Source organism: Salmo salar, chromosome 13 (genome assembly GCF_965601325.2).
Source record: "Salmo salar chromosome 13, fSalSal1, whole genome shotgun sequence".
In the NCBI taxonomy this organism is placed as follows: domain Eukaryota; kingdom Metazoa; phylum Chordata; class Actinopteri; order Salmoniformes; family Salmonidae; genus Salmo; species Salmo salar.
Genome location: NC_138303.1, coordinates 102,156,530 through 102,179,030, shown reverse-complemented (window position 1 = coordinate 102,179,030; position 22,501 = coordinate 102,156,530). Strand labels below are relative to the sequence as shown.

Below are 22,501 nucleotides of genomic sequence, written 5' to 3'. Positions count from 1 at the left end.
CTAACAATACAAAAATGAAGTCATTCACACTTTTATGTACGTAAAGTTTTAATGAAATCATATTCCCCATCAGCATATTTACAATACTTTGAAAATCAAAAGTTTCAATGAACACAATAACATTGTCATAAAAAAAGATGAATGCTCGAGAATTGTAATGAAGGAAGTGATATGTACCCTTAGAAAATACACCTGGAAAAATATCAGTTCAAAAATAGATCTCATAAACATTATCGCAGAGAGTTTAGTCTTTGCTACTGTCTGTATCCTACAGTGAATTATTTGCTGTTGTTTCTCTCAATCATGATACAATGACTGTACAAAATAAACGGATTAACCAGTAAGCGCTTCTAATATTGCATTTTCACCATAGCTATGTAGGGAATAAGTAAAACACTTGTTTAAGTGTTATGTTTTATCTATTGATAATAAAGTATTTGAATGATACATATTTAATATAGAAACCACACAATAAATATACTTATTTTCTACACAATCAATAACTCTGCTTTTCTTTGATTAAGATCACTACATTTTTACAAATAGTACAATGAATCAATTTTTACATGAATATGATTTGAATACAGTGTATATTCTAAAGACAGCATCTTCACAGTGTCTCCCAAGGCAGTTGTATGGCTGGGGTAATTATACAGCATTGTCTCTGTAAAACAGTGACTGAGATACTCAAAGCCAGGAAGTGCCTCAGTGAAAGTATGGGTTGTTGATGTTCTATTATTATTTTGATATTCAAGTAAATTTCTCTTTCACAAAAAAGGATGCCTCGGCATCAACATAATGCCAAACGCCTCCCACTGCCATGTAAAGCACCGAGAACGTCATATGCTAGCATATGATAACATGCTATGATATGATAACGTCCATAATCTCTCATGTGTAAACTATTGTCTATATCCATTTGAAAGGCTATTTACAGTATACTACTGTGCTTTTCAACAATTGATATCAATAACATCAATTGATATGACAAATTACTATACACAAGCTTCATACTCAACAATAGGCCTCAACAATTCCGTGAAGATATATAAAAAGGAATACCAGTACTGAAGTATGAATTCAGCCAGCAAAAATGCACTGTAGATAAATAACGTCCCTATGGAGGGTCCAAGATGGCTGACATAACAGGGTCTTCGCTTGGAAGTGTTTGGTGGTTAGAGAATCATGTTACCTCCACTAATAAAATCTGTTGTCTCTTTGGTCCCAATCAAAACACACTCTCTAACACGCTCAAACAATGTGTTTCTGTTCACTCCAAGCAATCGTTCACTCCACAACCAAAACCATGTTAAAGCCACCACCCAAACAGCCCCATCCACTAACAAGCCATTTGCTCAATATATATGTACAAATCATGTTTATTCAGTTTGTGTGTGGTTGTGGTTGTGGTCTTTGGTCATTGTGTTCTCAGTCTGTTGGCACATTGTAGTTTCTAAGATGGGTTCTTTCCTGCGCCTGGTTCTCACGCTGCTGCGTTCTCCTGCAGACCCTCGGTCTCCGCCTGGTCTTCATCAGTGTTTTTCATCAGCTGCTGGTACTTTCTCCTGAAGAAACCAAACTGGGAGGAGAGACAGAGAGAGACAGAGCGAGAGTGAGACAGAGGGAGAGAAAGGCACACAAACAGAAGACGTGAAGGAAGAATAAGAGATGACGTAAGAGAATCTCATGTTTCACGTTTTTAATGACACATGCACAAGTGCCGTGAAATGCCTTTCTTGCAAGCTCCAAACCCAACAATGCAGTAATCAATATCAATGTAACACTAAAAATAAGGTAGAACAAAAACACACGCTAAGCAATAAGAACACGACAAAGTAAGAAGCTACGGTGCCCTCCATAATAATTGAGACAGTGAAGCATTTTAAATTTTTTATTTTGGCTCTATACTCCAAAAGTTTGGATTTGAAATCAAACAATGACCATGAGGTTAAAGTGCAGACAAATCCAAACCTTTGGAGTATAGAGCCAAAATAAGAAAAAATGCCTCACTGTCCCAATAATTACAGAGAGCGCTGTATATACAGGGTCAGTTCTAATACCATATTTACAATGTGGAGGGATACTGGCGTGATAGAAGTAAGGATAGCTGGTCTTGTTAGGATAGCTCAGAGCATCTGCTATTTTTCAGTAGTTCCGTATAAGAGAGTTTTACATCATAAAGTGCAAAAGACTGGCACATACCTTCCAAAGCAGGCCAATGACGAGAGCCAATAGAAGCAGGCCTCCAATCACACTGCCCACAATAACGCCTACAGGGATCTCCCCTTTCACCCCTGGTTTACTGATGGTGACGCCAACCTGCAGACAGGTCAGGAGACAGATGACAGCGTTCAGGAGAAGGCAGGATGTTTCACACCAGCAGTCAGGCAATACAAGGAGTGTAGCTGTTAATATGCTGGTCATCTAAACACATTGAACTTGTACAAATTAACAAACTCTGCCTGGACATCAGAGATATAACATTAAGGTGTATTTAAAAGTATTTTATGTATTAGTCCAGTACCGTCAGGTGCTTGTGAGAGATGACCAGAAGTTCAGGTTGGGAAGTCTCTATCTCTGTGCTCACAGTCAGCACAGTGGACTGGAATGAGGACTGCTCAGAGACAACACAAGAGGAGGATTAATGAGGTGATGTCTGGACACCATTAAAGAGGAGGAGAAGCAAGCATGTAAATGATGAGGAACAGATGAATTTGTCTATCTATACTTACAGCAGCAAAGGTACCGTTCCATATCCGTGTGGTCATGTTCACAAAGAAATCGCTCATCATCCCCATGTCTTTCAGGACACATTTCATAGGCTGGCACTTGGCTGTCTTACAGTTCTGGAAGAATCCGAAAACAATAGATGGGTCATTCCTACCATGCGGTGGCTTTTCTGTCCCGAGGAAATATCACTTCTTATTTAGTGTAAAATGTGGAGTACAAAAGACTTTAAATATAAAAGTCAGGTGTCCTTTACCTTAAAAAAAACTAAAATATGGATCTTGAAAGGGAATTTTCTGCATTTTGAACACTTTGTTTCAGTGGATGTAGGTGTTTTCGCCATGTCCTCGGGTGTTATTCATCAACTTCCACAAGAAATATAAGCCTTAAAGTAATAACATAAATCAAATCTTCATTATTTTATAGCCCAGGTTAAATTCTCTCTCATCAATAATGTTTTTTTTCCTCATGATTATTGTATTTATTATTATTTTATTTAAGATTTTCTGAGTGTCCCTGGTATCCCTTTCCACCCTGTTAGTTTGTTTTAATTCTCCATTTACGAAATCAACCCTTCCTACAATGACACCACATTCAGGAAGTGTTGTAATTCTCCATTTAAGAAAACAACCCCTTCCTACAATGACACCACATTCAGGAAGTGTCATCATTTCTTTGGTGGGAAAACAATGGTGCAAAGCTAAATAAATATAAACACTCAGCTTTATGTATTCTTCCATGTTTGATGTTGTTAGTATGTATGTCCCACTCATACATTTCCACCCTGCTAGGCTTAATTATAGAGAAAAATCAACAACATTTCAAAATGTTAAAATATGTTTGATAGAGAAGTTAAAATCCTGTTCAAGTGTTCAACATTATGCTAGCTCAAACTTGCTTGCTCACAGAGCTATGGCTAATTTGAACAAAGATGGCATTGACAGACATGACAGCACTGCTTCTAGCTCCTAAGCAACTTTGCAGTATTTATTTTTTGTGTGTCATTTCTTGGCCATCACTAGCCAGCTACCACCTGGTAACTCAACCCTGCACCTTAGAGGCTGCTGCCTTATGTACATGGAATCACTGGTCACTTTAATAATGAAACACTAGTCACTTTATTAATGTTTACATACTGTTTTACTCATTTCATATGTATATACTGTATTTTACTGTATTTTAGTCAATGCCACTCCGACATTGCTCGTCCTAAAATGTATATATTTCTTAATTCCATTCTATTACTTTTAGATTTATGCGTATTCTTGTGAATTGTTAGATATTACTGTAATGTTGGAGCTAGGAACACAAGCATTTCGCTACAACAGCAATAACATTTGCTAAATATGTGTATGTGACCAATAACATTTGATTTTGATTTGATTTGAATTTGGGCTCCAAATGTCCACCCTGTTAGGATTATGCAGCTGACAGGTTATAAAAAGAACCTGAAAAAAGAAACAAGTGCCTGACCTTGACCAATATGTTTTTCAATATGTCCTTTTTCTGATTAGAATGCTATTTGTCCTTTAAATATATATACTTTTTTCCTCAAAAGTTATGAGTTCCAAAAGGCACCGCATCGTAGGAATGACCCTGATATGCATTCAGAGGAGATCATTAGATGTAAAACTGTGAACCATCGTAGGAATGACCCTGATATGCATTCAGAGGAGATCATTAGATGTAAAACTGTGAACCATCGTAGGAATGACCCTGATATGCATTCAGAGGAGATCATTAGACGTAAAACTGTGAACCATCGTAGGAATGACCCTGATATGCATTCAGAGGATATCATTAGATGTAAAACTGTGAACCATCGTAGGAATGACCCTGATATGCATTCAGAGGAGATCATTAGATGTAAAACTGTGAACCATCGTAGGAATGACCCTGATATGCATTCAGAGGAGATCATTAGATGTAAAACTGTGAACCATCGTAGGAATGACCCTGATATGCATTCAGAGGAGATCATTAGATGTAAAACTGTGAACCATCGTAGGAATGACCCTGATATGCATTCAGAGGAGATCATTAGATGTAAAACTGTGAACCATCGTAGGAATGACCCTGATATGCATTCAGAGGAGATCATTAGATGTAAAACTGTGAACCATCGTAGGAATGACCCTGATATGCATTCAGAGGAGATCATTAGATGTAAAACTGTGAACCATCGTAGGAATGACCCTGATATGCATTCAGAGGAGATCATTAGATGTAAAACTGTGAACCATCGTAGGAATGACCCTGATATGCATTCAGAGGAGATCATTAGATGTAAAACTGTGAATCTATCTTTGTCTCTCTCTGTCACAAAAAATACACACAGGAATGCACACACAAACGCACCAGCTCCTCTGTGCCCATAAGGTTCTCCTTGGAGAAGGATGATGTGTAAGGCTTCTCACTGATCTTCAGAGGATTGACGAGGCTATCTACTTCACAGCTAACATCTCCAGCCTGCAGAACAACAAGAGGGCAACAGTCAATCTCTTTAAAATATAACTAAGTCCATCAGAAAGGTAATTCTTGCCAGATTCTCCCCATCAAACCTCGGATTTGAACCAGCAACCCTGGGCCATGCCTAGTTATTTAGAGACAGGTTGACTGGTTATTTTTACTCACAGGTGCAGTGTTGACTCCTGTCACATACAGTAATGGGTTGCCTCCTGCTGTATAGCTGGGCAATGAGACTGTGAGGTAGGCAATATTCACTGGGAAATTCCCTGTAGAAACCTGAACAGAAGAGAAAACACTTGTCTTACCATTTCTACCACAAGGGGGAAGTATTTTACCACAGACTGACTGACACATAATGACTGTGTACCTGTTTGTGCATTATTTCTCACCTTCAGAGAGAATTTTAACTCAGGGCCGATGTCATTGAAAGTATTCACTGTGGTCTTCACCTCATTGTCCATGTCAACCACGTAGAAATTGAGATTTGCTTCCCTGGAGAGAGCGATCTCTGAATCATAGTGGACAGGGATGGAGATAGAGGCTTGGTTGTCTGAGGGGTTTACCTCTGTGCTGTCACTGTAATCAATCAATCAATCAATCAATCAATCAATCAATCAATCAATCAGTCAATCAATCAGTCATGTAACAGAAGATCCATAGGACTAAGAGAGATTACTATGTGATCAACAAACAAGCAAGTTCTGTGTACTCCTACCTTAGAGCTTCAAAGCTCACGTCGGCTTCGGTCTGCAGTTGATTCAGGTTGAAGTCAAAGTTGATTACGAATGTCACCTGCAGGGAACAGATGTGTATTGTTTGTTGATCTCTGGCTGACAGGGAGAGAGAGAGACCTATACACACGCCCATAGTTTTTCTGTTTGGCGTCAGGTCTTACCTCCTGGTTCTTCCTTAAAGCTGGGTATCCCACCTGGCACGAGAGGCTACGAGTCTCTCGGGTGGAGCTACACTTCACCTCTGTTTCATCACTCTGAAATTAATCCCACAATTTTAGGGAATGTTTACTGATAAATATGCAAATAGTCATCCTATAGTGGGTGTCATGCTAAAAATCAAAGAGGCTGATCCATACTGGAGGAGTGATGGAGGCGTAGAAGAGGTTTTTGGAGTATGTGGCCATGACTCGGGTGTTGTACGCATTCTCCTTCTTGTTGGTCACAGACACAGTAAAGGACAACCTCTTGTTCTTAAAGCTGACCAACATCTTAGATGAGCTGCAAAACACAACACTCATTTTACTCAAAAATATACAGAGGGGGGTAAGAATGAATGTTAAAACATACCTGCAGTATGTGAGTGGGACTGTTCCAGTGCTTTATAATGGAGACACTATATTATTATGGGGTGGGACTGTTCTAGTGCTTTATAATGAAGACACTATATTATTATGGGGTGGGACTGTTCCAGTGCTTTATAATGGAGACAATATATTATTATGGGGTGGGACTGTTCCAGTGCTTTATAATGAAGACACTATATTATTATGGAGTGGGACTGTTCCAGTGCTTTATAATGAAGACACTATATTATTATGGAGTGGGACTGTTCCAGTGCTTTATAATGAAGACACTATATTATTATGGGGTGGGACTGTTCCAGTGCTTTATAATGAAGACACTATATTATTATGGGGTGGGACTGTTCCAGTGCTTTATAATGAAGACACTATATTATTATGGGGTGGGACTGTTCCAGTGCTTTATAATGAAGACACTATATTATTATGGGGTGGGACTGTTCCAGTGCTTTATAATGAAGACACTATATTATTATGGGGTGGGACTGTTCCAGTGCTTTATAATGAAGACACTATATTATTATGGGGTGGGACTGTTCTAGTGCTTTATAATGAAGACACTATATTATTATGGAGTGGGACTGTTCCAGTGCTTTATAATGAAGACACTATATTATTATGGGGTGGGACTGTTCCAGTGCTTTATAATGAAGACACTATATTATTATGGGGTGGGACTGTTCTAGTGCTTTATAATGAAGACACTATATTATTATGGAGTGGGACTGTTCTAGTGCTTTATAATGAAGACACTATATTATTATGGGGTGGGACTGTTCCAGTGCTTTATAATGAAGACACTATATTATTATGGGGTGGGACTGTTCCAGTGCTTTATAATGAAGACACTATATTATTATGGGGTGGAACTGTTCCAGTGCTTTATAATGAAGACACTATATTATTATGGGGTGGAACTGTTCCAGTGCTTTATAATGAAGACACTATATTATTATGGGGTGGGACTGTTCCAGTGCTTTATAATGAAGACACTATATTATTATGGGGTGGGACTGTTCCAGTGCTTTATAATGGAGACACTATATTATTATGGGGTGGGACTGTTCCAGTGCTTTATAATGGAGACACTATATTATTATGGGGTGGGACTGTTCCAGTGCTTTATAATGAAGACACTATATTATTATGGGGTGGGACTGTTCCAGTGCTTTATAATGAAGACACTATATTATTATGGGGTGGGACTGTTCCAGTGCTTTATAATGAAGACACTATATTATTATGGGGTGGGACTGTTCCAGTGCTTTATAATGAAGACACTATATTATTATGGGGTGGGACTGTTCCAGTGCTTTATAATGAAGACACTATATTATTATGGGGTGGGACTGTTCCAGTGCTTTATAATGAAGACACTATATTATTATGGGGTGGGACTGTTCCAGTGCTTTATAATGAAGACACTATATTATTATGGGGTGGGACTGTTCCAGTGCTTTATAATGAAGACACTATATTATTATGGGGTGGGACTGTTCCAGTGCTTTATAATGAAGACACTATATTATTATGGGGTGGGACTGTTCCAGTGCTTTATAATGAAGACACTATATTATTATGGGGTGGGACTGTTCCAGTGCTTTATAATGAAGACACTATATTATTATGGGGTGGGACTGTTCCAGTGCTTTATAATGAAGACACTATATTATTATGGGGTGGGACTGTTCCAGTGCTTTATAATGAAGACACTATATTATTATGGAGTGGGACTGTTCCAGTGCTTTATAATGGAGACACTATATTATTATGGGGTGGGACTGTTCCAGTGCTTTATAATGAAGACACTATATTATTATGGGGTGGAACTGTTCCAGTGCTTTATAATGAAGACACTATATTATTATGGGGTGGGACTGTTCCAGTGCTTTATAATGGAGACACTATATTATTATGGGGTGGGACTGTTCCAGTGCTTTATAATGAAGACACTATATTATTATGGGGTGGGACTGTTCCAGTGCTTTATAATGAAGACACTATATTATTATGGAGTGGGACTGTTCCAGTGCTTTATAATGAAGACACTATATTATTATGGAGTGGGACTGTTCCAGTGCTTTATAATGAAGACACTATATTATTATGGGGTGGGACTGTTCCAGTGCTTTATAATGAAGACACTATATTATTATGGGGTGGGACTGTTCCAGTGCTTTATAATGAAGACACTATATTATTATGGGGTGGGACTGTTCCAGTGCTTTATAATGGAGACACTATATTATTATGGGGTGGGACTGTTCCAGTGCTTTATAATGAAGACACTATATTATGATGGGGTGGGACTGTTCCAGTGCTTTATAATGAAGACACTATATTATTATGGAGTGGGACTGTTCCAGTGCTTTATAATGAAGACACTATATTATTATGGGGTGGGACTGTTCCAGTACTTTATAATGAAGACACTATATTATTATGGGGTGGGACTGTTCCAGTACTTTATAATGAAGACACTATATTATTATGGGGTGGGACTGTTCCAGTACTTTATAATGAAGACACTATATTATTATGGGGTGGGACTGTTCCAGTGCTTTATAATGAAGACACTATATTATTATGGGGTGGGACTGTTCCAGTACTTTATAATGAAGACACTATATTATTATGGGGTGGGACTGTTCCAGTACTTTATAATGAAGACACTATATTATTATGGGGTGGGACTGTTCCAGTGCTTTATAATGAAGACACTATATTATTATGGGGTGGGACTGTTCCAGTACTTTATAATGAAGACACTATATTATTATGGGGTGGGACTGTTCCAGTGCTTTATAATGAAGACACTATATTATTATGGGGTGGGACTGTTCCAGTGCTTTATAATGAAGACACTATATTATTATGGAGTGGGACTGTTCTAGTGCTTTATAATGAAGACACTATATTATTATGGGGTGGGACTGTTCCAGTGCTTTATAATGAAGACACTATATTATTATGGGGTGGAACTGTTCCAGTGCTTTATAATGAAGACACTATATTATTATGGGGTGGGACTGTTCCAGTGCTTTATAATGAAGACACTATATTATTATGGGGTGGGACTGTTCCAGTGCTTTATAATGAAGACACTATATTATTATGGGGTGGGACTGTTCCAGTGCTTTATAATGAAGACACTATATTATTATGGGGTGGGACTGTTCCAGTGCTTTATAATGAAGACACTATATTATTATGGGGTGGGACTGTTCCAGTGCTTTATAATGAAGACACTATATTATTATGGAGTGGGACTGTTCCAGTGCTTTATAATGAAGACACTATATTATTATGGGGTGGGACTGTTCCAGTGCTTTATAATGAAGACACTATATTATTATGGGGTGGGACTGTTCCAGTGCTTTATAATGAAGACACTATATTATTATGGGGTGGGACTGTTCCAGTGCTTTATAATGAAGACACTATATTATTATGGGGTGGGACTGTTCCAGTGCTTTATAATGAAGACACTATATTATTATGGGGTGGGACTGTTCCAGTGCTTTATAATGAAGACACTATATTATTATGGGGTGGGACTGTTCCAGTGCTTTATAATGAAGACACTATATTATTATGGGGTGGGACTGTTCCAGTGCTTTATAATGAAGACACTATATTATTATGGGGTGGGACTGTTCCAGTGCTTTATAATGAAGACACTATATTATTATGGGGTGGGACTGTTCCAGTGCTTTATAATGAAGACACTATATTATTATGGGGTGGGACTGTTCCAGTGCTTTATAATGAAGACACTATATTATTATGGGGTGGGACTGTTCCAGTGCTTTATAATGAAGACACTATATTATTATGGGGTGGGACTGTTCCAGTGCTTTATAATGAAGACACTATATTATTATGGGGTGGGACTGTTCCAGTGCTTTATAATGAAGACACTATATTATTATGGGGTGGGACTGTTCCAGTGCTTTATAATGAAGACACTATATTATTATGGGGTGGGACTGTTCCAGTGCTTTATAATGAAGACACTATATTATTATGGGGTGGGACTGTTCCAGTGCTTTATAATGAAGACACTATATTATTATGGGGTGGGACTGTTCCAGTGCTTTATAATGAAGACACTATATTATTATGGGGTGGGACTGTTCCAGTGCTTTATAATGAAGACACTATATTATTATGGGGTGGGACTGTTCCAGTGCTTTATAATGAAGACACTATATTATTATGGGGTGGGACTGTTCCAGTGCTTTATAATGAAGACACTATATTATTATGGGGTGGGACTGTTCCAGTGCTTTATAATGAAGACACTATATTATTATGGGGTGGGACTGTTCCAGTGCTTTATAATGAAGACACTATATTATTATGGGGTGGGACTGTTCCAGTGCTTTATAATGAAGACACTATATTATTATGGGGTGGGACTGTTCCAGTGCTTTATAATGAAGACACTATATTATTATGGGGTGGGACTGTTCCAGTGCTTTATAATGAAGACACTATATTATTATGGGGTGGGACTGTTCCAGTGCTTTATAATGAAGACACTATATTATTATGGGGTGGGACTGTTCCAGTGCTTTATAATGAAGACACTATATTATTATGGGGTGGGACTGTTCCAGTGCTTTATAATGAAGACACTATATTATTATGGGGTGGGACTGTTCCAGTGCTTTATAATGAAGACACTATATTATTATGGGGTGGGACTGTTCCAGTGCTTTATAATGAAGACACTATATTATTATGGGGTGGGACTGTTCCAGTGCTTTATAATGAAGACACTATATTATTATGGGGTGGGACTGTTCCAGTGCTTTATAATGAAGACACTATATTATTATGGGGTGGGACTGTTCCAGTGCTTTATAATGAAGACACTATATTATTATGGGGTGGGACTGTTCCAGTGCTTTATAATGAAGACACTATATTATTATGGGGTGGGACTGTTCCAGTGCTTTATAATGAAGACACTATATTATTATGGGGTGGGACTGTTCCAGTGCTTTATAATGAAGACACTATATTATTATGGGGTGGGACTGTTCCAGTGCTTTATAATGAAGACACTATATTATTATGGGGTGGGACTGTTCCAGTGCTTTATAATGAAGACACTATATTATTATGGGGTGGGACTGTTCCAGTGCTTTATAATGAAGACACTATATTATTATGGGGTGGGACTGTTCCAGTGCTTTATAATGAAGACACTATATTATTATGGAGTGGGACTGTTCCAGTGCTTTATAATGAAGACACTATATTATTATGGGGTGGGACTGTTCCAGTGCTTTATAATGAAGACACTATATTATTATGGGGTGGGACTGTTCCAGTGCTTTATAATGAAGACACTATATTATTATGGGGTGGGACTGTTCCAGTGCTTTATAATGAAGACACTATATTATTATGGGGTGGGACTGTTCCAGTGCTTTATAATGAAGACACTATATTATTATGGGGTGGGACTGTTCCAGTGCTTTATAATGAAGACACTATATTATTATGGGGTGGGACTGTTCCAGTGCTTTATAATGAAGACACTATATTATTATGGGGTGGGACTGTTCCAGTGCTTTATAATGAAGACACTATATTATTATGGGGTGGGACTGTTCCAGTGCTTTATAATGAAGACACTATATTATTATGGGGTGGGACTGTTCCAGTGCTTTATAATGAAGACACTATATTATTATGGGGTGGGACTGTTCCAGTGCTTTATAATGAAGACACTATATTATTATGGGGTGGGACTGTTCCAGTGCTTTATAATGAAGACACTATATTATTATGGGGTGGGACTGTTCCAGTGCTTTATAATGAAGACACTATATTATTATGGGGTGGGACTGTTCCAGTGCTTTATAATGAAGACACTATATTATTATGGGGTGGGACTGTTCCAGTGCTTTATAATGAAGACACTATATTATTATGGGGTGGGACTGTTCCAGTGCTTTATAATGAAGACACTATATTATTATGGGGTGGGACTGTTCCAGTGCTTTATAATGAAGACACTATATTATTATGGGGTGGGACTGTTCCAGTGCTTTATAATGAAGACACTATATTATTATGGGGTGGGACTGTTCCAGTGCTTTATAATGAAGACACTATATTATTATGGGGTGGGACTGTTCCAGTGCTTTATAATGAAGACACTATATTATTATGGGGTGGGACTGTTCCAGTGCTTTATAATGAAGACACTATATTATTATGGGGTGGGACTGTTCCAGTGCTTTATAATGAAGACACTATATTATTATGGGGTGGGACTGTTCCAGTGCTTTATAATGAAGACACTATATTATTATGGGGTGGGACTGTTCCAGTGCTTTATAATGAAGACACTATATTATTATGGGGTGGGACTGTTCCAGTGCTTTATAATGAAGACACTATATTATTATGGGGTGGGACTGTTCCAGTGCTTTATAATGAAGACACTATATTATTATGGGGTGGGACTGTTCCAGTGCTTTATAATGAAGACACTATATTATTATGGGGTGGGACTGTTCCAGTGCTTTATAATGAAGACACTATATTATTATGGGGTGGGACTGTTCCAGTGCTTTATAATGAAGACACTATATTATTATGGGGTGGGACTGTTCCAGTGCTTTATAATGAAGACACTATATTATTATGGGGTGGGACTGTTCCAGTGCTTTATAATGAAGACACTATATTATTATGGGGTGGGACTGTTCCAGTGCTTTATAATGAAGACACTATATTATTATGGGGTGGGACTGTTCCAGTGCTTTATAATGAAGACACTATATTATTATGGGGTGGGACTGTTCCAGTGCTTTATAATGAAGACACTATATTATTATGGGGTGGGACTGTTCCAGTGCTTTATAATGAAGACACTATATTATTATGGGGTGGGACTGTTCCAGTGCTTTATAATGAAGACACTATATTATTATGGGGTGGGACTGTTCCAGTGCTTTATAATGAAGACACTATATTATTATGGGGTGGGACTGTTCCAGTGCTTTATAATGAAGACACTATATTATTATGGGGTGGGACTGTTCCAGTGCTTTATAATGAAGACACTATATTATTATGGGGTGGGACTGTTCCAGTGCTTTATAATGAAGACACTATATTATTATGGGGTGGGACTGTTCCAGTGCTTTATAATGAAGACACTATATTATTATGGGGTGGGACTGTTCCAGTGCTTTATAATGAAGACACTATATTATTATGGGGTGGGACTGTTCCAGTGCTTTATAATGAAGACACTATATTATTATGGGGTGGGACTGTTCCAGTGCTTTATAATGAAGACACTATATTATTATGGGGTGGGACTGTTCCAGTGCTTTATAATGAAGACACTATATTATTATGGGGTGGGACTGTTCCAGTGCTTTATAATGAAGACACTATATTATTATGGGGTGGGACTGTTCCAGTGCTTTATAATGAAGACACTATATTATTATGGGGTGGGACTGTTCCAGTGCTTTATAATGAAGACACTATATTATTATGGGGTGGGACTGTTCCAGTGCTTTATAATGAAGACACTATATTATTATGGGGTGGGACTGTTCCAGTGCTTTATAATGAAGACACTATATTATTATGGGGTGGGACTGTTCCAGTGCTTTATAATGAAGACACTATATTATTATGGGGTGGGACTGTTCCAGTGCTTTATAATGAAGACACTATATTATTATGGGGTGGGACTGTTCCAGTGCTTTATAATGAAGACACTATATTATTATGGGGTGGGACTGTTCCAGTGCTTTATAATGAAGACACTATATTATTATGGGGTGGGACTGTTCCAGTGCTTTATAATGAAGACACTATATTATTATGGGGTGGGACTGTTCCAGTGCTTTATAATGAAGACACTATATTATTATGGGGTGGGACTGTTCCAGTGCTTTATAATGAAGACACTATATTATTATGGGGTGGGACTGTTCCAGTGCTTTATAATGAAGACACTATATTATTATGGAGTGGGACTGTTCCAGTGCTTTATAATGAAGACACTATATTATTATGGGGTGGGACTGTTCCAGTGCTTTATAATGAAGACACTATATTATTATGGGGTGGGACTGTTCCAGTGCTTTATAATGAAGACACTATATTATTATGGGGTGGGACTGTTCCAGTGCTTTATAATGAAGACACTATATTATTATGGGGTGGGACTGTTCCAGTGCTTTATAATGAAGACACTATATTATTATGGGGTGGGACTGTTCCAGTGCTTTATAATGAAGACACTATATTATTATGGGGTGGGACTGTTCCAGTGCTTTATAATGAAGACACTATATTATTATGGGGTGGGACTGTTCCAGTGCTTTATAATGAAGACACTATATTATTATGGGGTGGGACTGTTCCAGTGCTTTATAATGAAGACACTATATTATTATGGGGTGGGACTGTTCCAGTGCTTTATAATGAAGACACTATATTATTATGGGGTGGGACTGTTCCAGTGCTTTATAATGAAGACACTATATTATTATGGGGTGGGACTGTTCCAGTGCTTTATAATGAAGACACTATATTATTATGGGGTGGGACTGTTCCAGTGCTTTATAATGAAGACACTATATTATTATGGGGTGGGACTGTTCCAGTGCTTTATAATGAAGACACTATATTATTATGGGGTGGGACTGTTCCAGTGCTTTATAATGAAGACACTATATTATTATGGGGTGGGACTGTTCCAGTGCTTTATAATGAAGACACTATATTATTATGGGGTGGGACTGTTCCAGTGCTTTATAATGAAGACACTATATTATTATGGGGTGGGACTGTTCCAGTGCTTTATAATGAAGACACTATATTATTATGGGGTGGGACTGTTCCAGTGCTTTATAATGAAGACACTATATTATTATGGGGTGGGACTGTTCCAGTGCTTTATAATGAAGACACTATATTATTATGGAGTGGGACTGTTCCAGTGCTTTATAATGAAGACACTATATTATTATGGGGTGGGACTGTTCCAGTGCTTTATAATGAAGACACTATATTATTATGGGGTGGGACTGTTCCAGTGCTTTATAATGAAGACACTATATTATTATGGGGTGGGACTGTTCCAGTGCTTTATAATGAAGACACTATATTATTATGGGGTGGGACTGTTCCAGTGCTTTATAATGAAGACACTATATTATTATGGGGTGGGACTGTTCCAGTGCTTTATAATGAAGACACTATATTATTATGGGGTGGGACTGTTCCAGTGCTTTATAATGAAGACACTATATTATTATGGGGTGGGACTGTTCCAGTGCTTTATAATGAAGACACTATATTATTATGGGGTGGGACTGTTCCAGTGCTTTATAATGAAGACACTATATTATTATGGGGTGGGACTGTTCCAGTGCTTTATAATGAAGACACTATATTATTATGGGGTGGGACTGTTCCAGTGCTTTATAATGAAGACACTATATTATTATGGGGTGGGACTGTTCCAGTGCTTTATAATGAAGACACTATATTATTATGGAGTGGGACTGTTCCAGTGCTTTATAATGAAGACACTATATTATTATGGGGTGGGACTGTTCCAGTGCTTTATAATGAAGACACTATATTATTATGGGGTGGGACTGTTCCAGTGCTTTATAATGAAGACACTATATTATTATGGGGTGGGACTGTTCCAGTGCTTTATAATGAAGACACTATATTATTATGGGGTGGGACTGTTCCAGTGCTTTATAATGAAGACACTATATTATTATGGGGTGGGACTGTTCCAGTGCTTTATAATGAAGACACTATATTATTATGGGGTGGGACTGTTCCAGTGCTTTATAATGAAGACACTATATTATTATGGGGTGGGACTGTTCCAGTGCTTTATAATGAAGACACTATATTATTATGGGGTGGGACTGTTCCAGTGCTTTATAATGAAGACACTATATTATTATGGGGTGGGACTGTTCCAGTGCTTTATAATGAAGACACTATATTATTATGGGGTGGGACTGTTCCAGTGCTTTATAATGAAGACACTATATTATTATGGGGTGGGACTGTTCCAGTGCTTTATAATGAAGACACTATATTATTATGGGGTGGGACTGTTCCAGTGCTTTATAATGAAGACACTATATTATTATGGGGTGGGACTGTTCCAGTGCTTTATAATGAAGACACTATATTATTATGGGGTGGGACTGTTCCAGTGCTTTATAATGAAGACACTATATTATTATGGGGTGGGACTGTTCCAGTGCTTTATAATGAAGACACTATATTATTATGGGGTGGGACTGTTCCAGTGCTTTATAATGAAGACACTATATTATTATGGGGTGGGACTGTTCCAGTGCTTTATAATGAAGACACTATATTATTATGGGGTGGGACTGTTCCAGTGCTTTATAATGAAGACACTATATTATTATGGGGTGGGACTGTTCCAGTGCTTTATAATGAAGACACTATATTATTATGGGGTGGGACTGTTCCAGTGCTTTATAATGAAGACACTATATTATTATGGGGTGGGACTGTTCCAGTGCTTTATAATGAAGACACTATATTATTATGGGGTGGGACTGTTCCAGTGCTTTATAATGAAGACACTATATTATTATGGGGTGGGACTGTTCCAGTGCTTTATAATGAAGACACTATATTATTATGGGGTGGGACTGTTCCAGTGCTTTATAATGAAGACACTATATTATTATGGGGTGGGACTGTTCCAGTGCTTTATAATGAAGACACTATATTATTATGGGGTGGGACTGTTCCAGTGCTTTATAATGAAGACACTATATTATTATGGGGTGGGACTGTTCCAGTGCTTTATAATGAAGACACTATATTATTATGGGGTGGGACTGTTCCAGTGCTTTATAATGAAGACACTATATTATTATGGGGTGGGACTGTTCCAGTGCTTTATAATGAAGACACTATATTATTATGGGGTGGGACTGTTCCAGTGCTTTATAATGAAGACACTATATTATTATGGGGTGGGACTGTTCCAGTGCTTTATAATGAAGACACTATATTATTATGGGGTGGGACTGTTCCAGTGCTTTATAATGAAGACACTATATTATTATGGGGTGGGACTGTTCCAGTGCTTTATAATGAAGACACTATATTATTATGGGGTGGGACTGTTCCAGTGCTTTATAATGAAGACACTATATTATTATGGGGTGGGACTGTTCCAGTGCTTTATAATGAAGACACTATATTATTATGGGGTGGGACTGTTCCAGTGCTTTATAATGAAGACACTATATTATTATGGGGTGGGACTGTTCCAGTGCTTTATAATGAAGACACTATATTATTATGGGGTGGGACTGTTCCAGTGCTTTATAATGAAGACACTATATTATTATGGGGTGGGACTGTTCCAGTGCTTTATAATGAAGACACTATATTATTATGGGGTGGGACTGTTCCAGTGCTTTATAATGAAGACACTATATTATTATGGGGTGGGACTGTTCCAGTGCTTTATAATGAAGACACTATATTATTATGGGGTGGGACTGTTCCAGTGCTTTATAATGAAGACACTATATTATTATGGGGTGGGACTGTTCCAGTGCTTTATAATGAAGACACTATATTATTATGGGGTGGGACTGTTCCAGTGCTTTATAATGAAGACACTATATTATTATGGGGTGGGACTGTTCCAGTGCTTTATAATGAAGACACTATATTATTATGGGGTGGGACTGTTCCAGTGCTTTATAATGAAGACACTATATTATTATGGGGTGGGACTGTTCCAGTGCTTTATAATGAAGACACTATATTATTATGGGGTGGGACTGTTCCAGTGCTTTATAATGAAGACACTATATTATTATGGGGTGGGACTGTTCCAGTGCTTTATAATGAAGACACTATATTATTATGGGGTGGGACTGTTCCAGTGCTTTATAATGAAGACACTATATTATTATGGGGTGGGACTGTTCCAGTGCTTTATAATGAAGACACTATATTATTATGGGGTGGGACTGTTCCAGTGCTTTATAATGAAGACACTATATTATTATGGGGTGGGACTGTTCCAGTGCTTTATAATGAAGACACTATATTATTATGGGGTGGGACTGTTCCAGTGCTTTATAATGAAGACACTATATTATTATGGGGTGGGACTGTTCCAGTGCTTTATAATGAAGACACTATATTATTATGGGGTGGGACTGTTCCAGTGCTTTATAATGAAGACACTATATTATTATGGGGTGGGACTGTTCCAGTGCTTTATAATGAAGACACTATATTATTATGGGGTGGGACTGTTCCAGTGCTTTATAATGAAGACACTATATTATTATGGGGTGGGACTGTTCCAGTGCTTTATAATGAAGACACTATATTATTATGGGGTGGGACTGTTCCAGTGCTTTATAATGAAGACACTATATTATTATGGGGTGGGACTGTTCCAGTGCTTTATAATGAAGACACTATATTATTATGGGGTGGGACTGTTCCAGTGCTTTATAATGAAGACACTATATTATTATGGGGTGGGACTGTTCCAGTGCTTTATAATGAAGACACTATATTATTATGGGGTGGGACTGTTCCAGTGCTTTATAATGAAGACACTATATTATTATGGGGTGGGACTGTTCCAGTGCTTTATAATGAAGACACTATATTATTATGGGGTGGGACTGTTCCAGTGCTTTATAATGAAGACACTATATTATTATGGGGTGGGACTGTTCCAGTGCTTTATAATGAAGACACTATATTATTATGGAGTGGGACTGTTCCAGTGCTTTATAATGAAGACACTATATTATTATGGGGTGGGACTGTTCCAGTGCTTTATAATGAAGACACTATATTATTATGGGGTGGGACTGTTCCAGTGCTTTATAATGAAGACACTATATTATTATGGGGTGGGACTGTTCCAGTGCTTTATAATGAAGACACTATATTATTATGGGGTGGGACTGTTCCAGTGCTTTATAATGAAGACACTATATTATTATGGGGTGGGACTGTTCCAGTGCTTTATAATGAAGACACTATATTATTATGGGGTGGGACTGTTCCAGTGCTTTATAATGAAGACACTATATTATTATGGGGTGGGACTGTTCCAGTGCTTTATAATGAAGACACTATATTATTATGGGGTGGGACTGTTCCAGTGCTTTATAATGAAGACACTATATTATTATGGGGTGGGACTGTTCCAGTGCTTTATAATGAAGACACTATATTATTATGGGGTGGGACTGTTCCAGTGCTTTATAATGAAGACACTATATTATTATGGGGTGGGACTGTTCCAGTGCTTTATAATGAAGACACTATATTATTATGGGGTGGGACTGTTCCAGTGCTTTATAATGAAGACACTATATTATTATGGGGTGGGACTGTTCCAGTGCTTTATAATGAAGACACTATATTATTATGGGTGGGACTGTTCCAGTGCTTTATAATGAAGACACTATATTATTATGGGGTGGGACTGTTCCAGTGCTTTATAATGAAGACACTATATTATTATGGGGTGGGACTGTTCCAGTGCTTTATAATGAAGACACTATATTATTATGGGGTGGGACTGTTCCAGTGCTTTATAATGAAGACACTATATTATTATGGGGTGGGACTGTTCCAGTGCTTTATAATGAAGACACTATATTATTATGGGGTGGGACTGTTCCAGTGCTTTATAATGAAGACACTATATTATTATGGGGTGGGACTGTTCCAGTGCTTTATAATGAAGACACTATATTATTATGGGGTGGGACTGTTCCAGTGCTTTATAATGAAGACACTATATTATTATGGGGTGGGACTGTTCCAGTGCTTTATAATGAAGACACTATATTATTATGGGGTGGGACTGTTCCAGTGCTTTATAATGAAGACACTATATTATTATGGGGTGGGACTGTTCCAGTGCTTTATAATGAAGACACTATATTATTATGGGGTGGGACTGTTCCAGTGCTTTATAATGAAGACACTATATTATTATGGGGTGGGACTGTTCCAGTGCTTTATAATGAAGACACTATATTATTATGGGGTGGGACTGTTCCAGTGCTTTATAATGAAGACACTATATTATTATGGGGTGGGACTGTTCCAGTGCTTTATAATGAAGACACTATATTATTATGGGGTGGGACTGTTCCAGTGCTTTATAATGAAGACACTATATTATTATGGGGTGGGACTGTTCCAGTGCTTTATAATGAAGACACTATATTATTATGGGGTGGGACTGTTCCAGTGCTTTATAATGAAGACACTATATTATTATGGGGTGGGACTGTTCCAGTGCTTTATAATGAAGACACTATATTATTATGGGGTGGGACTGTTCCAGTGCTTTATAATGAAGACACTATATTATTATGGGGTGGGACTGTTCCAGTGCTTTATAATGAAGACACTATATTATTATGGGGTGGGACTGTTCCAGTGCTTTATAATGAAGACACTATATTATTATGGGTGGGACTGTTCCAGTGCTTTATAATGAAGACACTATATTATTATGGGGTGGGACTGTTCCAGTGCTTTATAATGAAGACACTATATTATTATGGGGTGGGACTGTTCCAGTGCTTTATAATGAAGACACTATATTATTATGGGGTGGGACTGTTCCAGTGCTTTATAATGAAGACACTATATTATTATGGGGTGGGACTGTTCCAGTGCTTTATAATGAAGACACTATATTATTATGGGGTGGGACTGTTCCAGTGCTTTATAATGAAGACACTATATTATTATGGGGTGGGACTGTTCCAGTGCTTTATAATGAAGACACTATATTATTATGGGGTGGGACTGTTCCAGTGCTTTATAATGAAGACACTATATTATTATGGGGTGGGACTGTTCCAGTGCTTTATAATGAAGACACTATATTATTATGGGTGGGACTGTTCCAGTGCTTTATAATGAAGACACTATATTATTATGGGGTGGGACTGTTCCAGTGCTTTATAATGAAGACACTATATTATTATGGGGTGGGACTGTTCCAGTGCTTTATAATGAAGACACTATATTATTATGGGGTGGGACTGTTCCAGTGCTTTATAATGAAGACACTATATTATTATGGGGTGGGACTGTTCCAGTGCTTTATAATGAAGACACTATATTATTATGGGGTGGGACTGTTCCAGTGCTTTATAATGAAGACACTATATTATTATGGGGTGGGACTGTTCCAGTGCTTTATAATGAAGACACTATATTATTATGGGGTGGGACTGTTCCAGTGCTTTATAATGAAGACACTATATTATTATGGGGTGGGACTGTTCCAGTGCTTTATAATGAAGACACTATATTATTATGGGGTGGGACTGTTCCAGTGCTTTATAATGAAGACACTATATTATTATGGGGTGGGACTGTTCCAGTGCTTTATAATGAAGACACTATATTATTATGGGTGGGACTGTTCCAGTGCTTTATAATGAAGACACTATATTATTATGGGGTGGGACTGTTCCAGTGCTTTATAATGAAGACACTATATTATTATGGGGTGGGACTGTTCCAGTGCTTTATAATGAAGACACTATATTATTATGGGGTGGGACTGTTCCAGTGCTTTATAATGAAGACACTATATTATTATGGGGTGGGACTGTTCCAGTGCTTTATAATGAAGACACTATATTATTATGGGGTGGGACTGTTCCAGTGCTTTATAATGAAGACACTATATTATTATGGGGTGGGACTGTTCCAGTGCTTTATAATGAAGACACTATATTATTATGGGGTGGGACTGTTCCAGTGCTTTATAATGAAGACACTATATTATTATGGGGTGGGACTGTTCCAGTGCTTTATAATGAAGACACTATATTATTATGGGGTGGGACTGTTCCAGTGCTTTATAATGAAGACACTATATTATTATGGGGTGGGACTGTT

The 22,501-nt window shown here is 37.8% G+C and overlaps 1 protein-coding gene across 1 annotated transcript in view; it reads right to left on the bottom strand.

Moving 5' to 3' along the window:
• Positions 1–27: 27 nt before the first annotated feature.
• LOC106568399 (integrin alpha-2) overlaps positions 28–22,501 on the bottom strand; it is a 60,827-nt gene continuing 38,353 nt past the window's right edge. Inside the window, exons 20-29 of the mRNA XM_045692521.2 lie at positions 6,287–6,428; positions 6,092–6,184; positions 5,912–5,988; positions 5,586–5,772; positions 5,362–5,472; positions 5,086–5,196; positions 2,733–2,846; positions 2,525–2,614; positions 2,203–2,319; positions 28–1,579 (exon numbers count right to left, since the gene is read on the bottom strand). Of these exons, the coding sequence (XP_045548477.1) occupies positions 1,484–1,579; positions 2,203–2,319; positions 2,525–2,614; positions 2,733–2,846; positions 5,086–5,196; positions 5,362–5,472; positions 5,586–5,772; positions 5,912–5,988; positions 6,092–6,184; positions 6,287–6,428 (1,138 nt within the window). The 3' untranslated portion in view covers positions 28–1,483. The remainder of the gene's footprint in view (positions 1,580–2,202; positions 2,320–2,524; positions 2,615–2,732; positions 2,847–5,085; positions 5,197–5,361; positions 5,473–5,585; positions 5,773–5,911; positions 5,989–6,091; positions 6,185–6,286; positions 6,429–22,501) is intronic.